The sequence below is a fragment of the Drosophila ficusphila genome, unplaced genomic scaffold, assembly GCF_018152265.1.
Source record: "Drosophila ficusphila isolate 14025-0441.05 unplaced genomic scaffold, ASM1815226v1 contig_414, whole genome shotgun sequence".
Taxonomy (NCBI): domain Eukaryota; kingdom Metazoa; phylum Arthropoda; class Insecta; order Diptera; family Drosophilidae; genus Drosophila; species Drosophila ficusphila.
Window position 1 is genome coordinate 19,436,458 of NW_025064328.1, and position 18,813 is coordinate 19,455,270.

The 18,813-nt window shown below is 44.5% G+C and overlaps 5 protein-coding genes across 10 annotated transcripts; 2 read left to right on the forward strand and 3 right to left on the reverse strand.

The window, feature by feature from the left end:
- Positions 1-40: 40 nt before the first annotated feature.
- LOC108094290 (aldo-keto reductase family 1 member B1) lies at positions 41-2,230 on the forward strand. 2 transcript variants are annotated; one of them, XM_043208268.1, is made up of 3 exons: positions 41-1,725; positions 1,784-2,026; positions 2,097-2,230. In XM_043208268.1, the coding sequence occupies exon 1, from the start codon at positions 199-201 to the stop codon at positions 1,132-1,134; it is 936 nt and encodes a 311-aa protein (XP_043064203.1). In that variant the 5' UTR covers positions 41-198; the 3' UTR covers positions 1,135-1,725; positions 1,784-2,026; positions 2,097-2,230. The 2 variants fall into 2 exon arrangements, with proteins under 2 accessions (XP_043064203.1, XP_043064204.1); XM_043208269.1 differs by having other exon boundaries at positions 1,876-2,026.
- Positions 1,915-2,651, forward strand: LOC108094293 (CDGSH iron-sulfur domain-containing protein 3, mitochondrial). Its single transcript, XM_017194795.2, has 4 exons — positions 1,915-2,026; positions 2,086-2,230; positions 2,305-2,398; positions 2,464-2,651. Exons 1-4 carry the CDS (start codon positions 1,979-1,981, stop codon positions 2,585-2,587), a joined length of 411 nt encoding a protein of 136 aa, XP_017050284.1. The 5' UTR covers positions 1,915-1,978; the 3' UTR covers positions 2,588-2,651.
- A 265-nt stretch (positions 2,652-2,916) lies between these two features.
- LOC108094291 (microtubule-associated protein RP/EB family member 1) lies at positions 2,917-10,111 on the reverse strand. Of its 5 annotated transcripts, none has more exons than XM_017194792.2 (8): positions 9,969-10,111; positions 6,259-6,411; positions 6,051-6,196; positions 5,528-5,804; positions 4,152-4,291; positions 4,015-4,097; positions 3,886-3,958; positions 2,917-3,822 (listed from the first exon to the last, which is right to left on the reverse strand). In XM_017194792.2, the coding sequence occupies exons 2-8, from the start codon at positions 6,377-6,379 to the stop codon at positions 3,772-3,774; spliced, it is 891 nt and encodes a 296-aa protein (XP_017050281.1). In that variant the 5' UTR covers positions 6,380-6,411; positions 9,969-10,111; the 3' UTR covers positions 2,917-3,771. The 5 variants fall into 5 exon arrangements, with proteins under 5 accessions (XP_017050281.1, XP_017050278.1, XP_017050283.1 ...); XM_017194789.2 differs by having other exon boundaries at positions 4,152-4,294; XM_017194794.2 differs by lacking the exon at positions 5,528-5,804 and adding an exon at positions 4,563-4,821 and having other exon boundaries at positions 9,969-10,108.
- A 670-nt stretch (positions 10,112-10,781) lies between these two features.
- LOC108094329 (probable methylcrotonoyl-CoA carboxylase beta chain, mitochondrial) lies at positions 10,782-13,266 on the reverse strand. Its single transcript, XM_017194879.2, has 4 exons — positions 13,049-13,266; positions 12,730-12,983; positions 11,490-12,370; positions 10,782-11,436 (listed from the first exon to the last, which is right to left on the reverse strand). Exons 1-4 carry the CDS (start codon positions 13,172-13,174, stop codon positions 10,961-10,963), a joined length of 1,737 nt encoding a protein of 578 aa, XP_017050368.1. The 5' UTR covers positions 13,175-13,266; the 3' UTR covers positions 10,782-10,960.
- A 467-nt stretch (positions 13,267-13,733) lies between these two features.
- On the reverse strand, positions 13,734-17,200 carry LOC108094322 (protein phtf). Its single transcript, XM_017194863.2, is given in 8 exon segments — positions 13,734-14,622; positions 14,680-15,036; positions 15,111-15,289; positions 15,362-16,190; positions 16,192-16,309; positions 16,361-16,859; positions 16,918-17,057; positions 17,117-17,200. Coding segments are annotated over 8 exon segments (2,634 nt in total). The 5' UTR covers positions 17,143-17,200; the 3' UTR covers positions 13,734-14,136.
- Positions 17,201-18,813: the final 1,613 nt, after the last annotated feature.

Genomic DNA, 18,813 nt, shown 5'->3' on the forward strand with positions numbered 1-18,813 from the left:
ACCGGATGACACAGCAGCTGCTTCGCCGCCGTGACAAAATCAACGAAACCGGCTGAGCGGGCCAACAGTTGTCCGCGAAGCCTTCGACGTGCTGGAACAGACAGAGATTGCCGTTCCAGACCCAAAAACAAATACATAATCGCAGCGATTCAGAAGCGTCCAATTTGCACAGCGTTAATTATCAGCGCCAGCGACACGATGACAAATCTGGCTCCCACCATCCGGCTAAACAATGGGCGCGAGATGCCGATCTTGGGCCTGGGCACCTGGAAGTCCTTCGAGTCTGACGCCTACCACTCGACGCGTCACGCCCTCGACGTGGGCTACCGGCACCTGGACACCGCCTTCGTGTACGAGAACGAGGCGGAGGTGGGACAAGCGATCGCGGAGAAGATTGCCGAGGGAGTGGTGACCCGTGAGCAGGTCTTTGTGACCACCAAGCTGGGCGGGATTCACCACGACCCGGCGCTGGTGGAGCGCGCCTGCCGCCTGAGCCTGAGCAACCTGGGCCTGGAATACGTGGACCTCTACCTGATGCACATGCCCGTGGGCCAGAAGTTCCACAACGACAGCAACGTGCACGGCACCCTGGAGCTGACGGATGTGGACTACCTGGACACCTGGCGCGAGATGGAGAAGTTGGTTGACCTGGGCCTGGTGCGCAGCATCGGTCTGTCCAATTTCAATGCCGCCCAGACGGAGCGAGTGCTGGCCAACTGCCGCGTTCGACCGGTAGTGAACCAGGTGGAGTGCCACCCGGGATTCCAGCAGCGTCAGCTCCGTGACCACGCCAAGCAACACGGCCTGGTCATCTGCGCCTACTGCCCTCTGGCACGCCCCCAGCCCGCCCGCCACTGGCCGCCTTTCCTCTACGACGATCACGCCCAGCAGCTGGCTAAGAAGTACGGCAGGACCACGGCCCAGATCTGCCTACGCTACCTGGTCCAGCTGGGCGTGGTGCCGCTGCCCAAGTCCTCGAACAAGGCGCGCATCGAGGAGAACTTCCGGGTGTTTGACTTCGAGCTGAGTCCGGAGGACGTCGCCAGCATGGAGCAGTACCACACGGGGCAGCGCACGGTGCCCTTCTCCGGAATGGCCGGGCACAAGTTCTACCCTTTCCACGATGAGTTCTAAACGCCATCAGGGGTGTCTTGCAAATCTCTGGTGGTTTAGGGGCTGTCGGTTTTGGATCTAACCCAATAATCGGTCGGTGCACCAGAATTTGTGCACAAGTTTTGGAATAACGTCTTTCGAAACGGTGCTTTCAAATTGGGAATGGTTTCTGGACACCGATATTAGATTATTGGTTGGAACAGGTTTTTAAGACACCCCCGCATATGTAGTATTTGTATTGTAAAATAAAGTATATTACGTAGAAAATCTCTGGGCGGTTGGGGACTAATCAGCTTGTCTAACGGGGCCGCTTGATAAATCGGCGTTATCTGGGGTATCTGGCGTGTGCTTCTGCCAGTCAGAATTCCAAGTCAGTATTGGGTATATAACGAGCTTTCATTCAGATGAACGTCTGAGATAGTGGCTTTAATACCTACGACGAAAAGAGACATTTCACAGGCGCATCCAAATCATATCTCTCCATATCAGTGAAACAGATTCTGGCATTGCGAAATCAAATTTCAAAGTGCGACCTTGGGAAGCGATAACGGCAGATAGAGCATCGGTTCAAACACACACCTCGCCAACAGAGTTATACAACACTGTATTCAGGTTTGAATGTGTCTGGCAGCCCTAACATGATTTGAATTTTAAATTTTCCTTTAACCAGGGAGCACCGTCTTGACAAAATCTGAGCTTCAAATCTAGTTTTTTAACATACCAGAAAATACAAAAATTTTACCTAAAAAACTAAACTTGCAGAGCACTGTGACCCGAAAAATAATCGATGAATTCAACATATTTCAATCGATACATTCGCGTAAGCAGCTGAATAAATTCATAAAATAAATAAATCTTCCGCACCATGTCGGTAATATTAAAGCGGAACTTTCGGGCGTCCTGGGTGCTGAAGGTAATATTCTAATAGTCTGAGAAAATCTTTTGCCAAATTGGAAGTATTACTGTTTGCAGGCCTATTACAGCTCCAACGCGCAATCGGGTAATACTGCCAAAACAATACCCAAAAACCTGCTTGAGGATAAGCAAACAGCCGTTCTTCAAAAGGAGAACGGAGCTATCTTCGACAAGCGACCCTTTAAGATACACCTGGACAAAGGTATGTCTTACAAATATAAAAAAAAACAAAGGTCTCCAACGGTGTTTACATAACCACAACTTGCGACCCAACAGACAAAACCTACAGCTGGTGCCTGTGCGGCAAGTCAAAATCTCAGCCCCTTTGCGATGGCATGCACAAGAATGAGTTCCTGAAGATCAAACAAAGGTAAGACCACAATCAGGTGTCGCTAGGAAGAGTGTATTTTCAATTTAATACTTAACATTTTGCAGGCCCATCCGCTTTAAAGTGGAAAAGTCGGGGGACTACTGGCTGTGCAACTGCAAACAAACCACCCACAGACCCTTTTGCGATGGAACCCACAAGCAACCGCACATCCAGACAGCCGTTAAATAGTCCAGAACTTCGTCGATGTACTCGTGTGTGAAAATAAGAAATGCATTAATTTTGAATCAAGCAACACATGTTTTTTATTCTAGATTATAGAACGTAAATGGTACATCCTATTAATGCTGTGCAAGCACATAAACATACAATTTTTAAGCGTCTGACGAGAGCACGTGTTGACTGTTGTTATGTGATATATAATTAGTTATTGTTACAAGCTTTAACAAATTATTTACAATGATTATAAAAGGAAAAAAAGAGGGTGGGAACAGTGTGTTATACATAAGATTCCGACCATGTCAAGACTTCAATGCAAAGCCAACAATTAAAAAAGTGTGTTTAGAAAATAGAAAGATGTTCGCTTTTTATTTAAACTTTTTAACGAGTTCTACCTGTTTTTACACATAAATATTGAACTTAAAAAATCGGAGAGCAAAAAATCACTTATTGTATATAATCATGTCGTTATGAAGCCAATCAGGAGTAAAAATTGAAAGTAGAGATACCGTTTGATAAATGACATCTGTTTGTTGGATATATTATCAAATTATACAAATTCGGCTCCTAAGATCCACTACATACAACACTCAAAACGATTAGTCAGCAAAGAAAAGTTTGACTTATACAAAAAATAAAAATATATTCAACTTGTTTTAATTATGTAAAGCATATGATACAGAGAGTGAGCTAAATCATACCAATCGGAGATGTTGAAACAATTTTCTTAATTAGGTCTTTGTGTGTTCAACAAAGAGTTTTGAAAAGTGTCAGCATGAGATTATAGTTTTTTATTCCGCTAAAACACAAACAATTTAAATATGCAATAGTTTATGATGACGCTCACACTCATCGGCAACAGCAGGTTGCAGGGTAACAGCCGCGAGAAAAATTTTGAATCGAAAGATCTGTATAATATAAAAATAATCCCCGTATTCTATCGTTTGAGCAGCGGCATGTTCAAATCAAAATAATGGTTGAAAAATAACGACTCAATCACTTAGCGTTTCTGTCGTCAATCTCGGCTTTGGGAATTAAACTCTATATGCATTCGTAAGTCTCCGCGTTTGCTTAACGTCTCCTTGGTTCCTGTCTAATAAACTTTATTTTTACCCCCTCATCTTGCTTCTTGACTTATGTTTTGAATATGTATGCAGCAAATGAATTTCGTGGGTTGATTTTTTTCTTGTTTTAAATTAATACTCCTCGTCCTCTGGTGGTGCATCATCTGGCGGCGCAAAGCCATCCTATAAAAGGAAATATATAAAGTAATTGCAAGGCCTGCGAAGAAGACCACGGTCATGTCCTACCTCAGTCGCATATAGGATGTCCAATATTTTCTGAATCAGAGGATGCGCCTCGCCATCATCAGCTTCTTGGCAACTAGAATTGAGAAAGACTGTGAGCTCGGTTGCGAACGGATCGTCTTGGGAACTTACAGAATTTCGATGTCCCGCAACTTGGAGAAGTAAAAGTCGCGCTCCTTTTCCAAGCCTTCCAGGTTGATGCGCATATCCATGACCTGATCCTTAACGTTAGTAACTGTTCTTTGCTTATTGTCTTGTTCATCACCCACCTGGTTGGACATCTCTTCAATCTGTTGATTGTTGACTGAGTTGGCCGCGTCGTTCTTCTTGACCGTTCCCGTGTTGTTGGCGCCAGCAGTAATTCTGCTCGCTGGCGCAGCGTTGTTCGTGCGCGGCAACACCTTGGAGACTGCTTGAATGGGCGAAACGGAGCGAGGTTAGTAGATGAATAATCGGGTCGCGGGAGTAGAAGCTCATGTATTCAACAAACGCGAAGCACAGACAGCTTAGCTTTTAGTGTTAATGTTTGTGTTAACGTGGAGGAGGTGCATAAACATGAGTAGCCATCTACATAGACCATGGCATGCGGTATGTACAATTGTCAGACCATGTGCGTTATGACAATGAAAGGAAAGATAGCGATAGGAGGTAAACTTGGGATCCAAACCAAAACAACATACTGGGCTTCACTGCAGACGTCGTCGCCGGGCGCGTCGTTGCCGTCGGGGCACGTCGATAGCTGCTGGACACGCCGCTGGCCGCCGTGCCGGGCAGGGACTTCACCGCCCCCGAGCCAAAGCCCATTGGGGCTCCTTCGCGCACCGCACTGGCATCGTATTCCCTGCCATCGTAATTGGCATCGAAGAACTTTTTGAACCATTGCAAAAACTCGAAATTGTCTTGGAAGCGCCCCTTGATCAATTTGTCAATGGGTATAATCTAAAAGTAAAATGGGTGAGAAATATGCAGACAGGTGAGAGAGTGTGTGGTGAAACCAAATGCAATGGGAACAAAAGTAGGATAAACACACAGCATGACTTTAGGACAAACAAAGATCTCTTTGGCAAGCCAAAGCAAATAGAACATACTCTTGCAGGCCAATATCGTATGATCACTTTGCAAAGGCATGAGCAGTGATGGGAAAGGACCTAGGAAAAGAACATGTTAAAAGTTACATCCTACTCGGATGTGGTAGGTATGTATAGTGTTTTTACACAAAATCTAGAAACCTTTACTTAATATAACAAACAAAATACAGTTTCTTTAGAGACCTCACCTCCTTAGATTAGAAAACCAACGAACTTAGGACCTAGGAAATTCCCATCACTGACTACGAGGATGAAGAGGGATTAGTGGGTTTGGGTGTGGGACAAGAACAGATCCTCCGACTCGTGTGCTTTGTGCTAAGATGCGACTGAATGTGTGTGCTTGTTTGGTAATAATTGGTGCGCCTGCTGCTCAAGACCGTGCAGAGGGTGGAGTTTTGTGTGAAGTGGTGTGTAGTGGCATTCCAGTTCTGCCCGCTTCCGCTGCGTGCTTCACGTTCGTTCGCCTCGCAACTCAATATGAAATGGCAAGCAAAGGCGCGCTCCCAACACCGGAATTCGTGGGCTCGACAGATCTCAGTCCACACCCGTAACCGTACCAGTCTGAGCGATGGCCCGCGGTTGCATGCGGACGCCTCCGGCTGGAGCCTGCATCGGCCTTCGGTGCATCAGGTGGAGATCGTTGTTGCTGCTGCCCACGCCGCTGCCTCCGTTGCTTCCGTGTCCGTTGCCATTGCCCAGCTTGACGCCGGCTCGTTGGGCAACCGGGTCGTACTCGCGGCCATCGTAATTGGCGTCGAAAAACTTCTTGAACCACTGGAGGAACTCGAAGTTGTCTTGAAAGCGTCCCTTAATCAGCTTATCAACTGGTATGATCTATGCCCGTCGTTGTTTGCGTGGTCGTGTTGTTGATTTGTAACGGAAATAGTAGTTAGTTACAACATACAGAGTTGATTGGTACAGTGTAGGGATGCTCGAAGCAAGAAACGTTCGCCTCGAGCGATTCCACTGTACCGTGCCCATGTCCACTCTACATTCTCGGGATTGGTCGGGGTTGTGTGTGTTTAAATCAAATAAAAACTCTCGGAGAAAACAAAACTATGAGAAGTGAGCAAGCATTACCTTATCCACAGACATCTTTTTGAAGCCCGCCTGCAATATCTTGAAGTTCTGTATGTACTCGTGCTCCAGATTTGTACGAAATTTGACACGCTTTACGGGCACTGAATTGGGGAACAGCATGTCCATGAACTGGCAGTATGCGGCACCTAGAAGTGGAAGCGTAGGTCGATCCCAATAAGCGTTTTTGAGACAGGCGAAGACCACTTACCTGTACAGAGCTCCTCGATTTTGGAGAACTGCGACTGGAGGCAATCGTTGACCCAGGCCAGCATGTCGTGGCGTGAGAGATTCTCAGACGTCACATTTGTAGAGTAAACGTTAACAGCCATTATGGTGGTGTCCTCTGGTTTATTGAGCGGCTCTAAAAACGAAGATGCAAAAGACTGGTTAGTGCTCTTCGAGCGGCTCAACGTATATTCAATTCCGTGTGGGAGTGCTACTGCCATGAACGGCTCTTAATTACGCTAGCTTATAATTGTTTTGGCTCTGGATGCATTGAAGCGTGTCCCATGTGCGTGCTCAATATCAAGATCACGATAATCATCAGCAAGGCAAGCGGCAACCGGGAACGCCAAATGATTGTTATTGGACATGTTACCGTTGCACACTCACTCCACGAATCTGCAGAATATGTTCCTCGAAAGTTGTTTGGCGGGTTGGCCTATTGCAGAGAAGTTCGATTGTTTGGCTCTCTGCTGCAAAACCACACGAAAGGCCTTTCCAAACCGAAAACTAATTAGCTTACTTCCCGGAATGAGAGACAACCCGTTTAAGTATTTACCATGTTCAATGCACTTACCAGTTGTATATATTATATATCTAATGTGCTCCTCGCAAATTTCTTCTATCTATCCTCTCGTTTGCTTAACCCGACTTCGCAGAATTAAAAGAACTGTGAAAGTTACTTTTGTTTTCCTTTTGTTTCGTTTCAAAGCTAGTCTAAGACCTACTGGCAATTCCGAACTGTCCCTAGGTTGAGTTCCTAACTGAAAAGCAACATCCTCAAGGCATACTTTTAGTCGGCACTCCTCTTGGCACCTTATGGACTTGGAAACCACAATAGATGGTTTCAGTTTTTCATAATTCATTGACAGAGCTATAGACGGAAAGATTTAACATTTGAGTACATTTAATATAAAGTGGTTACAATTTTAAGAGACAAAAAATACCGTTATTTTAGCCAAAATACAAGATAGGATCCAACTTTGGTCGATATTAACTTTACAAATTCTTCGACCTAGGTTAAGGACTTTTCCAATTTCAAAACCTACCTAGAGTTCGAACAACCTTACACTTGGAAAATAAATTAAAAATACAGTCGAATCCCGATAATTCGTACCCCGCTAAATCGAAAATCGCGATTATTCGTAAAAAATTCTGTTCGCTTGAAAAAAACTCCCTTGAAAAAAGTCTCGATAAATCGAATTCCCGTCTAATTCGTAATAAAAAAAGTGGTCCCCTTGCCATTTCGAATTATCGGGACTCGACTCTATACAAAGCATTTAAATAAACTTACAAAATATTCCAGCCGCTACAGTACGCATGTAATGCATGTAATGTTGACGATAAAGAAGAATACTATAGAATCGAAGAGCTAGAAATGCCTTTGCGGATACTCTTCTGAATTTTCTGAGATAAAGGCGTTTCAATACAGTCTTGAATACTTACGAGAGCGTAAACGGCAATCAAATGAAATGGCAAGCGAGTGGAAGGAAGGCAATCCGCGGATACTGGAATGGGCGAACAATGAACTTGTACTGTTCGTCGTCAGCGCTCCGCTTCGCTGACATCGTTGCTCCTTTCTCGAAGACGAAGATTACTCATGGACCGCGTCATTGGCATTATCAATGTCAGGCTGGGCAGCAGGAACATAGAACATGGGCAATGCGAACGTGGGCCAGTGAGATAAAGAATTAGCCGGCAGTTGGCAGCCAGCCTATAAATATACACCGACTCACTTTGGTCGTGTGCCTTTCGGTGTTTCCGTAACATTCTGCCTCGCCACCTTTAGGCTGTGCGAGTGTGTTGGGTGCATTGACCCGAAAGGGCGGAACTTCAATTCAAATGCGGAGCGATTTGCTGCTAGTTTATTGATTTAAGTGCCCCCCGCCAGGAGAAGGCACAACAATAGCCATGCCCCAAATACAACGAGTTGGGAATCGTGCACAGGAAAAAATGCATATTACGATCAACTGACTGGCCATTTCGCTCCAAATAAAAAACTCCAATCGCAAATGCGATCGTATATTTTATGACATGACTTGTTGCAAATTTCATTTATATTTACTTTATTAGTTTCTGGGAACCAACAAAAATGTAATTCATTAACCATAACGAATAAGAATTCAAACCAGAGCTATCTGAAGTGCTGTAGGTATCTAAATTTATTATTTCCAAAGATCAGGGGCCATCACCATATTTTTTCAATACTGTACAACTAAAAAAAATGTTTAAATAAACTTTACAAAAGCTCAGCTAGTTGCCCCTGATCAATGCATTTAGATATGCCAGCCTTTTGATTATAAAATACAAAAAAATGGCGGAAATCTTTAGTTATCCAACGACTCCTTTTTTAAGCCCTGTCAGCAAATAATATTCCTTATTGCATTTTCTCAAACGCAATAAGCTTTCTTTGCAATAAATCCGTTTACCTGATACTAAAAGCAATCAATCTCATGAAGATAAAATAGGGTATCAAAACAAATTTCTGAATTCCGAATTGGTTACTCATTGATTTGTGTCAATTTTTGATGAGAAACCAAAAAATGGATGACCAATCTCTTATTTTCTTGTTGTATTTTTTTTGCCGTGTATGTTTTGTTGTGGCTGTCGATAAGTAAGTGTACATGTGTGCGAGTGTGGGCGCGTGCATCGGAAGTTGAATGCGAACTAATTAAGCAGAACCAGGAAAACAGAAAAGAGCAGCGAAAAACGGGAGATTAGTGCCTAAAAAGGGGCCTCCCATTTAGCCCATTAAATTGTACCCATATTTAAAAATTTTCAAATGTGAATCGATCTATGTATATCAGAGTAGAAGTGTGTCAACGACACAAAGCTGTTTGAGCAACAAATAAACATTCCAACAATATGAGCTAAATCTGCTTGAGAGCGTGTAAGAGTATGGTTTTTTGAGTGGGGAAACCAAAAAGAAACCGGCAATCATCTATTGGAATAACTTAGAGGCCAGAAAGCTGCGTCGGCGTAGCAGATTTCAATTAAGCCAATAAAAATAGTAACTCAAGCTAAAAGAAAACAAAACAAGTCCAAGAACTGTTGGTAACTGGACAGGCAGTCTCTTACACACACAAGCACACCGTAAAATGCGGGGGTTTGACAGATAAAACGGAGAAGAGTGACGTCATCAAACTAGAGGCTCAAAACAACAACACCTAAAACCGGAAAGAGTCCAGAAAATATGGTTTCCCCGCTTTTTCCAGACGTAAAGGCCACCAGGGGTTGGGCACATTAGCCACTATACATTGCACCGGAATTTTTGCGGCCTCTTTTTTGCGGCTGTGGCAAGCACTCTACACACACACTCACTCTTGCACGGCAAGATGACAGTCACTCACACTCATGCGAAGCCAGGATAGGAAATTTTATTTTTGGAGGAAGAAACAGCAGCAGGCGACATTTAAATATGTACATAACGCACACGCACGCATACAGGCGCACGGATGCGCCGCAGTGTACAGCTATTCAAAGTGTGCACTTGAAGTTTTCGGCAAAGTTATTTTAAATCCGCCACATACCGATGAACTTTCTTTTCTGCTGACGCTACTTCTAGGTTTTGCCATTTCTTCTCTTCTTTTTTTGCGAAAACTCGAGAAGCCACACTCACACACGCACGCTCACTGACTCATACGGATACAGAGACGCACTCAGCCGGCAATTTCGGTGATCCTCCGACAAACTCACCTCTCAGATAGTCGTGGTCCTTTGGGTCGAGGGCGTGTTAAGTGATTTCTGACTTTAACAAAGAGACGTTAATTTTTTCGACGAACAGTCTTCAGACAAGCGAGCGAGCTGGGGATGTGAAATAGAGGTGTGAGAACATCGATATGTTAATGTTTTAAAATTGCATGAAAACTCGATGTTTCGATAATCGGTGTTTTCCCAACTCTAGAATTTAACATTTTGCGTTAGCCAACACCTCCTACCCTATCGTGTACACTGTACAGTGTACACCCTATTAACCTAAGCCGTCCTAAGCTAGTGAATTCTTTAACCAAAGTTAGCGAGTGCTACATCCAATAAAGGCGGTAATTTTTAAACTAGGGGAAGACCGCACACTGTGTTCTACGTATATAACCAAACAAGCTTTCTCTCTAAAAATGTTATAAATTTTAATTTAACTTAAAAGCTATATTTTTTGTTTTGTGTTGCGCTTTGAACTTTAATTTCAAAGCCACTAAGAATAAATAGAAAATCAGATGCTAATGCAGATTAAACATTTCAAAAATGTATAAGCACACACACAAGCCATCGAGTTTTTGTCTGACAGACACTATAAGCGGAGTCGGTTTAACAGGATTCTACTATATTGCCAAAATAAAAAAGCATTTTATAATATAAGTTGTAAGCAGTGTTTAGAGTTTCCGCATGCGTTGATTCGAAGTTATATATTCTTTTCAAGTTTATATTTAAAGTCTTATTTTTATTCAGTTGTAAGTCAATAATGCTTTCAAAAAACAAAAACGAATTATTTTCCACCATTCAACACTTGCGGACTCTTATTTTAGTTGTAGTACCATTTGTCAAAATACCTTTTTATTCAAATAGACACTCATTGTATATTACACAGTTAACAATTCACTTAACGCTAATAAATGCAACAGTTTCGAAATAAAAGTCGGCATTAAATGCCTGTAAATGCTCATAATTTCCTTTCACGCTCATGCAAATCGGATTTACATGCGGAAGACTCCAAACTTTGTGTCCTGTCCGGAATTGTTTATGGATGCTTTTAAGCTCAGCCCCAAAACCTTACGCGTATCGGCCGGATCTATGATGCCGTCGTCCCACAGTCGAGCCGTACTGTAGTACGGAGAGCCCTCTGCCTCAAACATTTCCACAATGGGAGCCTTCAGCTTTTGAGCTTCCTCTTCGCTAAACTCCTTGCCAGCTCGCTTGCGCTGATCCTGGGTGATCTGAGCCATAACATTGGCTGCCTGAGTACCGCCCATCACCGAGATTCGGGAATTCGGCCACATGTAAAGGAATCGTGGCGAATAGGCTCGTCCGCACATTCCGTAGTTGCCAGCACCATATGATCCGCCGATGATCACCGTGAACTTGGGCACATTGGCGCAGGCCACGGCCGTGACCATCTTGGCACCGTTTTTGGCAATACCATTGGCCTCAGCATCGCGTCCCACCATAAAACCTAAATGAAAAGTGTTAGAAAATTGATGTCTGCCAAGCCCATCAGCAACTCACCAGTTATGTTCTGCAGGAAGACCAGCGGGATCTTGCGCTGTGCGCACAGCTGAATGAAGTGAGCACCTTTGAGGGCGCTCTCCGAGAAGAGGACTCCATTGTTTCCGACAATGCCCACTGTGTGACCGTATAGCTTAGCAAATCCGCATACCAAAGTCTCGCCGTATAGCTTCTTAAACTCCGTAAACCGACTTCCATCAACGATGCGAGCAATCACCTCGCGGACGTCGAAGCTTTTGGTGAGATTGGGACCCACGATGCCGTACAACTCGCGGGGATCGTAGCGCGGATCCTCTATGGCAGTTGCCGGACTAACTCCTTTGAAGTTGGCTCGGCTGGAGTGTATCAGCTGATCGTTGTAGGAATTCGTGGCGGGCAGATTCAGATTGCTCACAATCTGTCTGGCTAAATACAAGGCGTGCTCGTCGTCTACAGCATAGTGGTCCGTGACTCCCGAGGTCTTGCAATGTAGATCCGCTCCTCCCAGATCTTCTGCGGACACTTCCTCTCCAGTAGCTGCTTTCACCAGTGGGGGACCTGCTAGGAAAATTGTTCCCTGTTTCTTCACAATGATGCTCTCATCGGCCATTGCGGGAACGTAGGCTCCTCCGGCCGTACAGCTGCCCATCACCACCGCGATCTGGGGTATTCCCTGGGCCGACATGTTCGCCTGGTTATAGAAGATGCGTCCGAAGTGCAATTTATCTGGAAAGACATCAGCCTGACGCGGCAAGTTGGCTCCACCCGAATCCACAAGGTAGATACAAGGCAGGCGGTTTTCTTGGGCAATTTCCTGAGCGCGAAGATGCTTTTTTACCGTGATGGGATAGTAGCTTCCGCCTTTTACCGTGGCGTCGTTGGCCACAACCACGCACTCGGTACTGAAATAATTTAATGGTGTATATGAATATCTCGCAAATTTAGTTTTTACAATAAGATGTGCGCTTCTGTAAATAATATTTTTAAATCTTTTCAAAATTATAAGGTATAACTTTTTCTTTCACTGTGTAAAGCAATGTGATAAAAAAGACATTTGAATGACAAAATTGAATAAAAAAATAACTGAATATCAGACTTTTGCTAATTTCTGCTATAAAAAACATTTTGGCCAGAACAGGGAATTAATTAATTCCATTTAACTGCCCTCCAATCATTCTTGTTAATAATTATCTCTGCGCAAGAATTTGTATCTTAGTAAGGGTTGATGTCTATTAAAAACTTGTAGGGGGAGGTGACCTACCCACAAACACGACCAACTCCGGTCACGATTCCCCCGGAGTTGACCACCTCCTCTCCGTATAACTCGTGCCCGGCCAGTGCACTAAGTTCCAGGAAGGGCGATCCTTTGTCCAGAAGCAGGTTGATGCGGTCCCTGGCCAGTAGTTTGCCCCGCGAGGTGTGTCGCTCGATGGCCTTCTGCCCTCCGCCCTTCAGAACCTGGCTGGTAAAGTTTCTCAGCTCCCCGACCAACTTGCCCATCTCATTAGCATTTTGCTAGTAAAAAAAAAACTAAGATTCAAAAGTTGTTAAACCATAAATATGAAAGTGTTGATGTATACCTTGAACTCAGCGGACTGTTTGTCAACCTCGGTGGACAGAACATTGGCCTCACCCACGTGGATTAATCGAACCTGACTGCTCAAAATCTTCGCGGAACTCCTAAATAGCCTATTTAGCCGGATCATATTGGGGAAAGGGTTTTACGGGAGTTATAAACGAATTTACCACGCGAGCAGGGGGCGAATGTTACGTCAGTTTTGGCGAGCTGATTACGATAACAAACACAGCAACAGCTGGCTGATCACGATAGTGTCGACTATCGATTAAGCAAAACAACTGTTGCTAGTTGCACAAAAAGAAAATACTGTTTAATATGATTATTTGTTCACAACAGGACGATAATGTTCTCTAACTTCGGATATTTTCCAGAAATTTAAACATATAGAAAGTATTAAAAGAATATTATTGTACTTGTTAGATTTTAAAACATTTTTCTATTTCCAGCATTAGATTATGTATCCAGCTTTTGTATATGTATCTCATGATTGTGAACCTTCATAAAGAAAAAACATTCTTGGGAATTATAATTTTTTTTTTTTTTGCTTTGCATTCAATTTTTTTAGTTTACCACTATCAAATTTTTTTTTGTTTTCCCGTAATAACTAAAAATTTTAAAAAAACTGAAGGCACATAATTTTGCCTATTATGCATTTCCAAAAGTCTTGATTAATGCTCGTTTTGAAATATTTTGCTAACATTTATTAATTTCAAAATTCTAGCTGAGACCGCTTTAGGAATTAAACTTGAGACTGTGTAACAGAGTAAACAGCCAACTACAAAAGGTGCATTGCTTTTATGCTAAAGTTCTATGAACTTTTATACGGTTCATTACACAATTTAAGTTTACATGATTTGTGATTGTGCAGGTCGCTCTAGATGGTAGGTGGTAAATACTTATGTATATTTATTTATGTAGTCAGTAAGGGCTTGTTAACGCTGCTAAACAATCACTTGACAAGCATAAACATTGGCTCGCTTAAATTTATTCCCTTAACTAGTTTAAAGTTAGGTGTAGTTGTAGATTTCTCTTAAAGCGTTTCGAAAAAGTTGTACTACAAAAATATGATGGATCTCCGCCCTTCTTGATTCACTTGATCTTGATTTTATGCAGCTTCAGCTTGAAGCCCAAAACCTCGCTAAGAACGCCCGAGAGGGCCGACAGGATGACCACCTTAATGGTTGTGAATAGATATGGATTGGCACTGAGGCCAGAGATCTTGAATGGCGTTTCGAGTTCTTTTAGCAAATCGGCGGCCAGCTTGAGCACGCTGTTTGACACCATCAGCTCATCCTTCTTCTTCGGCTTTTGCTCAATCTGCAAATACAGATTGATTTGTTCCGTAATCAGCACCGACACGCTGCGGTACTTGTGCTGGATTTTCTGGCCCAGAGTCATGAAGCGCAGCAGGAAGATCCCGATTGTAATTGACCAGACCAAAGCTTCCAGCGTCAAATGAGTGTGAAGGTGCACCGAGTCCTTAAGCCACTCCACGCTTAAGAAGGCCAACAGCAGAAGAGTTACAATGAATGCGGCAGAAACGATAATATCCACCGATCGCTGGGGTCCGCGTTTCTGTGGAAACAAATTAAAATACTTTATTCAATATATTCTCTGATATATCTAGCTCACCTTTAGATAGGACCGTACGCTAAGCCAGGTCTTAATGTTGCGCACCTTGTTTAGACGGAAGTGCGGGAGATTCGACTTGCGAGCCCGACGCGACGACGTGAGATGGGAAAAGAGTTTGGCGTAAAGGAAGCGTTGCTTGAAGGTGCGCTCTGCCACGGCAAATATGATAAACAGGATAAGGGTCAGGCAGAGGCGTTGTACAAAGCCCAGCGCCAGGATGGTACGCTCCCACTGGGTATCGCCAAAGGCAAAGCTCAACAAAGTGTAGAACGAGGCCGACGACTTCTCCCATAACAGCTGCGGCATATAAAGGTAGCTAATTTCACTAGCTTTATCCGCATCGCTCCCGAGAGTAACCTTCAAAGAGTTTGAAAAGTTGGAGTTTAAATGCTATAAACAAGTTAAGCTTCGCAAAAAAAAGTTTTTGATACCTCGCAGAGTCGACAAAAAATGGGGATTAGTGTTAGTAGAAAAGAGAAGACCATGCCAATGTAGATATAGTCGTGAGTCTCGCCCATTGAGTCTACACGTTCGATTATGCAAGATGCAATCTCCAGCACCGAAAGCTGCGCCTTTTTGGTGTCTCGCTGATCCCAAATGGTGCAGCTAACTGGTAAAAGTAAAAGCAGTCGAAAAAATTATGCTTGAAATCAAATTGTAAAAACAAAGATTAAATACTCACTACGGTCCAGGCTGCTGTGCGGATTTAGTATTGTGGTTGGCGTGATGTCCAGCTCGCCTGGATCCTCATCGCTGCAGGCCGTATGCTTTAACCCGCCGTCGGAGTGGTCCAGATCAGAGGTGTAGCTGCAGTCTTCGCTATTGGTAGTCACACCCAACCAGTCGGTGGCAGAGGTGGTGCAGTCCTGGTTGCAAGCAGAGGTAGGACTGGATATGATGTCTGCATCATCACACTCGTCCGACTCTGCACAACTGGTTGTGGACTCGTTGCCTCGAGGCTGACCCTTCTTTTCGATAGGAGGAGCACTGTTGGAGCCGCCGTTCCCCGTGTTTAGACGCAGGCGCAGCTGATTGGTCTGGACAGGAGCGGGTGGCACCGATACTGGGCCAGTATTGGGCAGAGGCGAGTGGTTGTTGTCCTCACCGCTGGAGCTCTTTCCGTTTAAGCTTTCGAAGCCGTCATCCTCGCCAATGTTGCGCCGCGACTGGAAAGCTGGCTTGAGGGATTCCACCTTACTTTCTGCATCCGCAACAGCTGCAATTTCACCGCTTGTCCTGCTTGTGGAAGGCTGTTCGACGCGCTCGTAAGTGGCATAGATCTGAATGGGCGTGTGCCAGTTGACGTTGCGCTTTTTTGGGCTTTCGGGGGCCACTCCACCCGTCTGCCTGCTGAGATCGAAGCGTGCGTCTGTGGGGGCCAACGGTTGGGGTAGTGCGCTGATGGCAGTAGTGGTCAAAAAGGTTTCCTCATTGATACTTCTTTTAATGACGATGGGCGGTGGCGTGGAGGGTAGAGTAGGATCCGAAACCACCACGCAGTTTCTTGAGGGGGGAGGGCAAGGGCGTGACCGGTCTGGGAATTGCTTCGATCGAGTTGGGTGCACTCCATCTGGTTGGTAATGAAGTGTTGCTGCTGGCCTGGGACAAATCCGTTTCCATCTGCCGAATTCTGAAGGAGAGAAAATTTAATTGGGTCACTTATAACATCCGCCTTACTTACCGCACAAACTTCTTGCGGCGCCGCACCCGATGCTCCCGGGTCGTGGCCTTTTCACCTAAGCAGCTTGCTGAGATGCGTCGCAGCTTGTTCTTGCTGCTTCCCCCCGTGGCGGTGTTGGTGGCTACGATCTGCGAGTGGATTAAGCTGATCAGCAGGCTCAGAGCGCAGGGGATTAGCAGAGCGCTGAGCAGATCAGCGTGCTCCTCAGTTTGTTTGTCCTCCTCCGCATCAGGGACATCGCCGACTGCTTCTGCCTGGAGCAGGGTGTCATTCGAAGGTTTATCGTAGACCAGCGGCACTATGCGACTGCTATGCAGCACGTAGATAGCCCAGTTGAACAATTGGGTGAGGTAGAGGACCAGGATGAAGCCAAAGGCGTTGGGCGTGGTCTGTTTGACCCACCACTGGGCGTAGAGAGGTAGCAGCACATATCGTAGTATGGCTAAGCGAATCACAGTAAGTAGTGACTGCTTGGGCTTGGCTTTAGGGAATGTAGAACCTAACAATTAAAGCCTTATTAATTACATTTTTTTAAAGAGATTGGAAGAAAGACTTACCACGCACCAAGTCCACATCGATTAGCTCTGTCTTTAGCTTTGTGTTCTTTAAGTTGACATTATTGAAGCCATCCAAGATCCTCTGTTCGACGGTTTTTTCCCATTCTTGCTTGTCATAGGTGCCGATTTTTTTCTGGTACCTGTGTACAAAAGCAGAGAATTAGGTAACTCGGATAATAATGCAGTATTGTTCGCTCACCATCCAACAATTTCATCCAATTTCATAGTAATAATAACATAAACGCTCGTAAAGTGTCGTGTTGCCTGCAAACGAACAAAGAAATCTTCAATTAGGTTTTACAGCTGCATGGCGAGAGCTTCTGAGTTACAGCAGTTTGCAATAGTGTTTGGTATCCGGCTATAACTGGGCAGAAAGCCCCAGTAATCCCGGCTCTTAAGTACTGCGGTGGGGATTTTGCCCCACTTACTTGGCGTCGAACAGCTGCTCTGCATAACGGGTTTTGCAGGCGGTTGGCCGACAACAGCTGATGACTTTCACCTTCGCCTTGCCACTATGCCGACCCCCTGTACAACGCACGCCCATGTGCGCGATAAGAAGCGTCCCATTATAAAGGGCTTTCTGCGATTACCCTACTAGATTTTCTATTCGCTCGCCTTGAAAGGCGTGAAGAGTAATCGGGTGAACAGCTGTTTAACGGGTGGGTAGGCGTTTATGTTTATGCACACATACGCGGAAGGGGCGCTGGTATACACACAGACAGAGGGGATCGGCTTTGGTATGCGCCCCTTCTGCAATTCTTGGTTCAAGGTGAGCCGATATACCAGGTATATGGCCGGCAGGCGGAAACGCCCGTAGAAAAGGCTGATTTCATTCATGGATATCGCGGTTACCTTGATTTGAACCTCGTCAACGATCGATTTTCGTACACCCTGGCGCGAGTTTCTTCCGTATCCGTTGGGTCCCGGTCACATTGAATCCGGGGCACTGCAATGGGGAACTACGGGTTCCGTGGGCTCACTGTTAATTTTGAATGCACTACACACGCCGCGAAAGCGATTTGCATTTGCATTAAGGGCCGAAAAGATTTGCTGCGCAGCACGAACGTCCGTCCCTAACGAAAAAGTAAAGCAGTGTTGCCAGATAGGGAAACGTCTTTTCCCAAATTCTCTCCACCAACCATGAATTCCTAACAAAATGTCTAGACTTCTCCCAAACATTTTTCATCCACCAAATCACATTGGTTCGAACACCGGCTTGATTGGCATGCAACTCTGTTTTTACTCTTCAATCTCGATTCTCTTTCCTTGCAATTTCTGGCGGCATTTTCGAGAACCAAAATCATTTCATGTTGGTTTCGTCGAGCGAAGTTCCAAAGTTTAAGCCAAACAAACACTGCTGATCAACTGAATAGGTTCACATAAAATCGCGACTGCTCCTTGTGCGGCTCTGATGGAAAAAACTTGTTATTACTTCCAAAATGAAAGCGGAAACCCACAAATACAGACAGTGTTTCTTCATTATTCCAATATTTTTCTCATTATCAAATGGATACTAGCACGATAACGCTCCCATTCATATACATAGCTAGGGTGGTAAAAGAGTGGAATAATGCTCAAAATGTGGACTTGCTTGAATGGCCCCCATATTCACTTGACCATAATATAATGGTAAACGTATGGGGGTTGCTATCGTACACGGTGTATAAGATGGAGACAGCCAATTTCATTGCAAATCAACTTTAGTTGCGGCAATTAAAACAGCCTGGACAACCATTTCGCTGCAAAAACTAAAAAATTTGTATAGCTCGATTCCCGGTCGTGCATTTACATATATACATACATACATATATCAAACAAAAAAAGATTCACTCATTATTAAAATTATTAAAACGCACTTTAAAAATATTCTTAAGTATAATCTAAGTGCCAAAAATA

Excerpts from the sequence above, each read along its gene's own strand:
- LOC108094329 (XM_017194879.2), bottom strand. The coding sequence starts at position 13,174 with ATGATCCGGCTAAATAGGCTATTTAGGAGTTCCGCGAAGATTTTGAGC. Across the intron at positions 12,371-12,729 it reads GGAGTTGGTCGTGTTTGTGG|TACCGAGTGCGTGGTTGTGG; the intron begins GTAGGTCACCTC and ends AAATTATTTCAG. Across the intron at positions 11,437-11,489 it reads CTTCCTGCAGAACATAACTG|GTTTTATGGTGGGACGCGAT; the intron begins GTGAGTTGCTGA and ends CTTTTCATTTAG.
- LOC108094293 (XM_017194795.2), top strand. The coding sequence starts at position 1,979 with ATGTCGGTAATATTAAAGCGGAACTTTCGGGCGTCCTGGGTGCTGAAG. Across the intron at positions 2,027-2,085 it reads GGGCGTCCTGGGTGCTGAAG|GCCTATTACAGCTCCAACGC; the intron begins GTAATATTCTAA and ends TACTGTTTGCAG. Across the intron at positions 2,231-2,304 it reads TAAGATACACCTGGACAAAG|ACAAAACCTACAGCTGGTGC; the intron begins GTATGTCTTACA and ends GCGACCCAACAG.
- LOC108094290 (XM_043208268.1), top strand. The coding sequence starts at position 199 with ATGACAAATCTGGCTCCCACCATCCGGCTAAACAATGGGCGCGAGATG.
- LOC108094291 (XM_017194789.2), bottom strand. The coding sequence starts at position 6,379 with ATGGCTGTTAACGTTTACTCTACAAATGTGACGTCTGAGAATCTCTCA. Across the intron at positions 3,959-4,014 it reads TTGCGGGACATCGAAATTCT|TTGCCAAGAAGCTGATGATG; the intron begins GTAAGTTCCCAA and ends TCTCAATTCTAG. Across the intron at positions 3,823-3,885 it reads ACATCCTATATGCGACTGAG|GATGGCTTTGCGCCGCCAGA; the intron begins GTAGGACATGAC and ends TTCCTTTTATAG.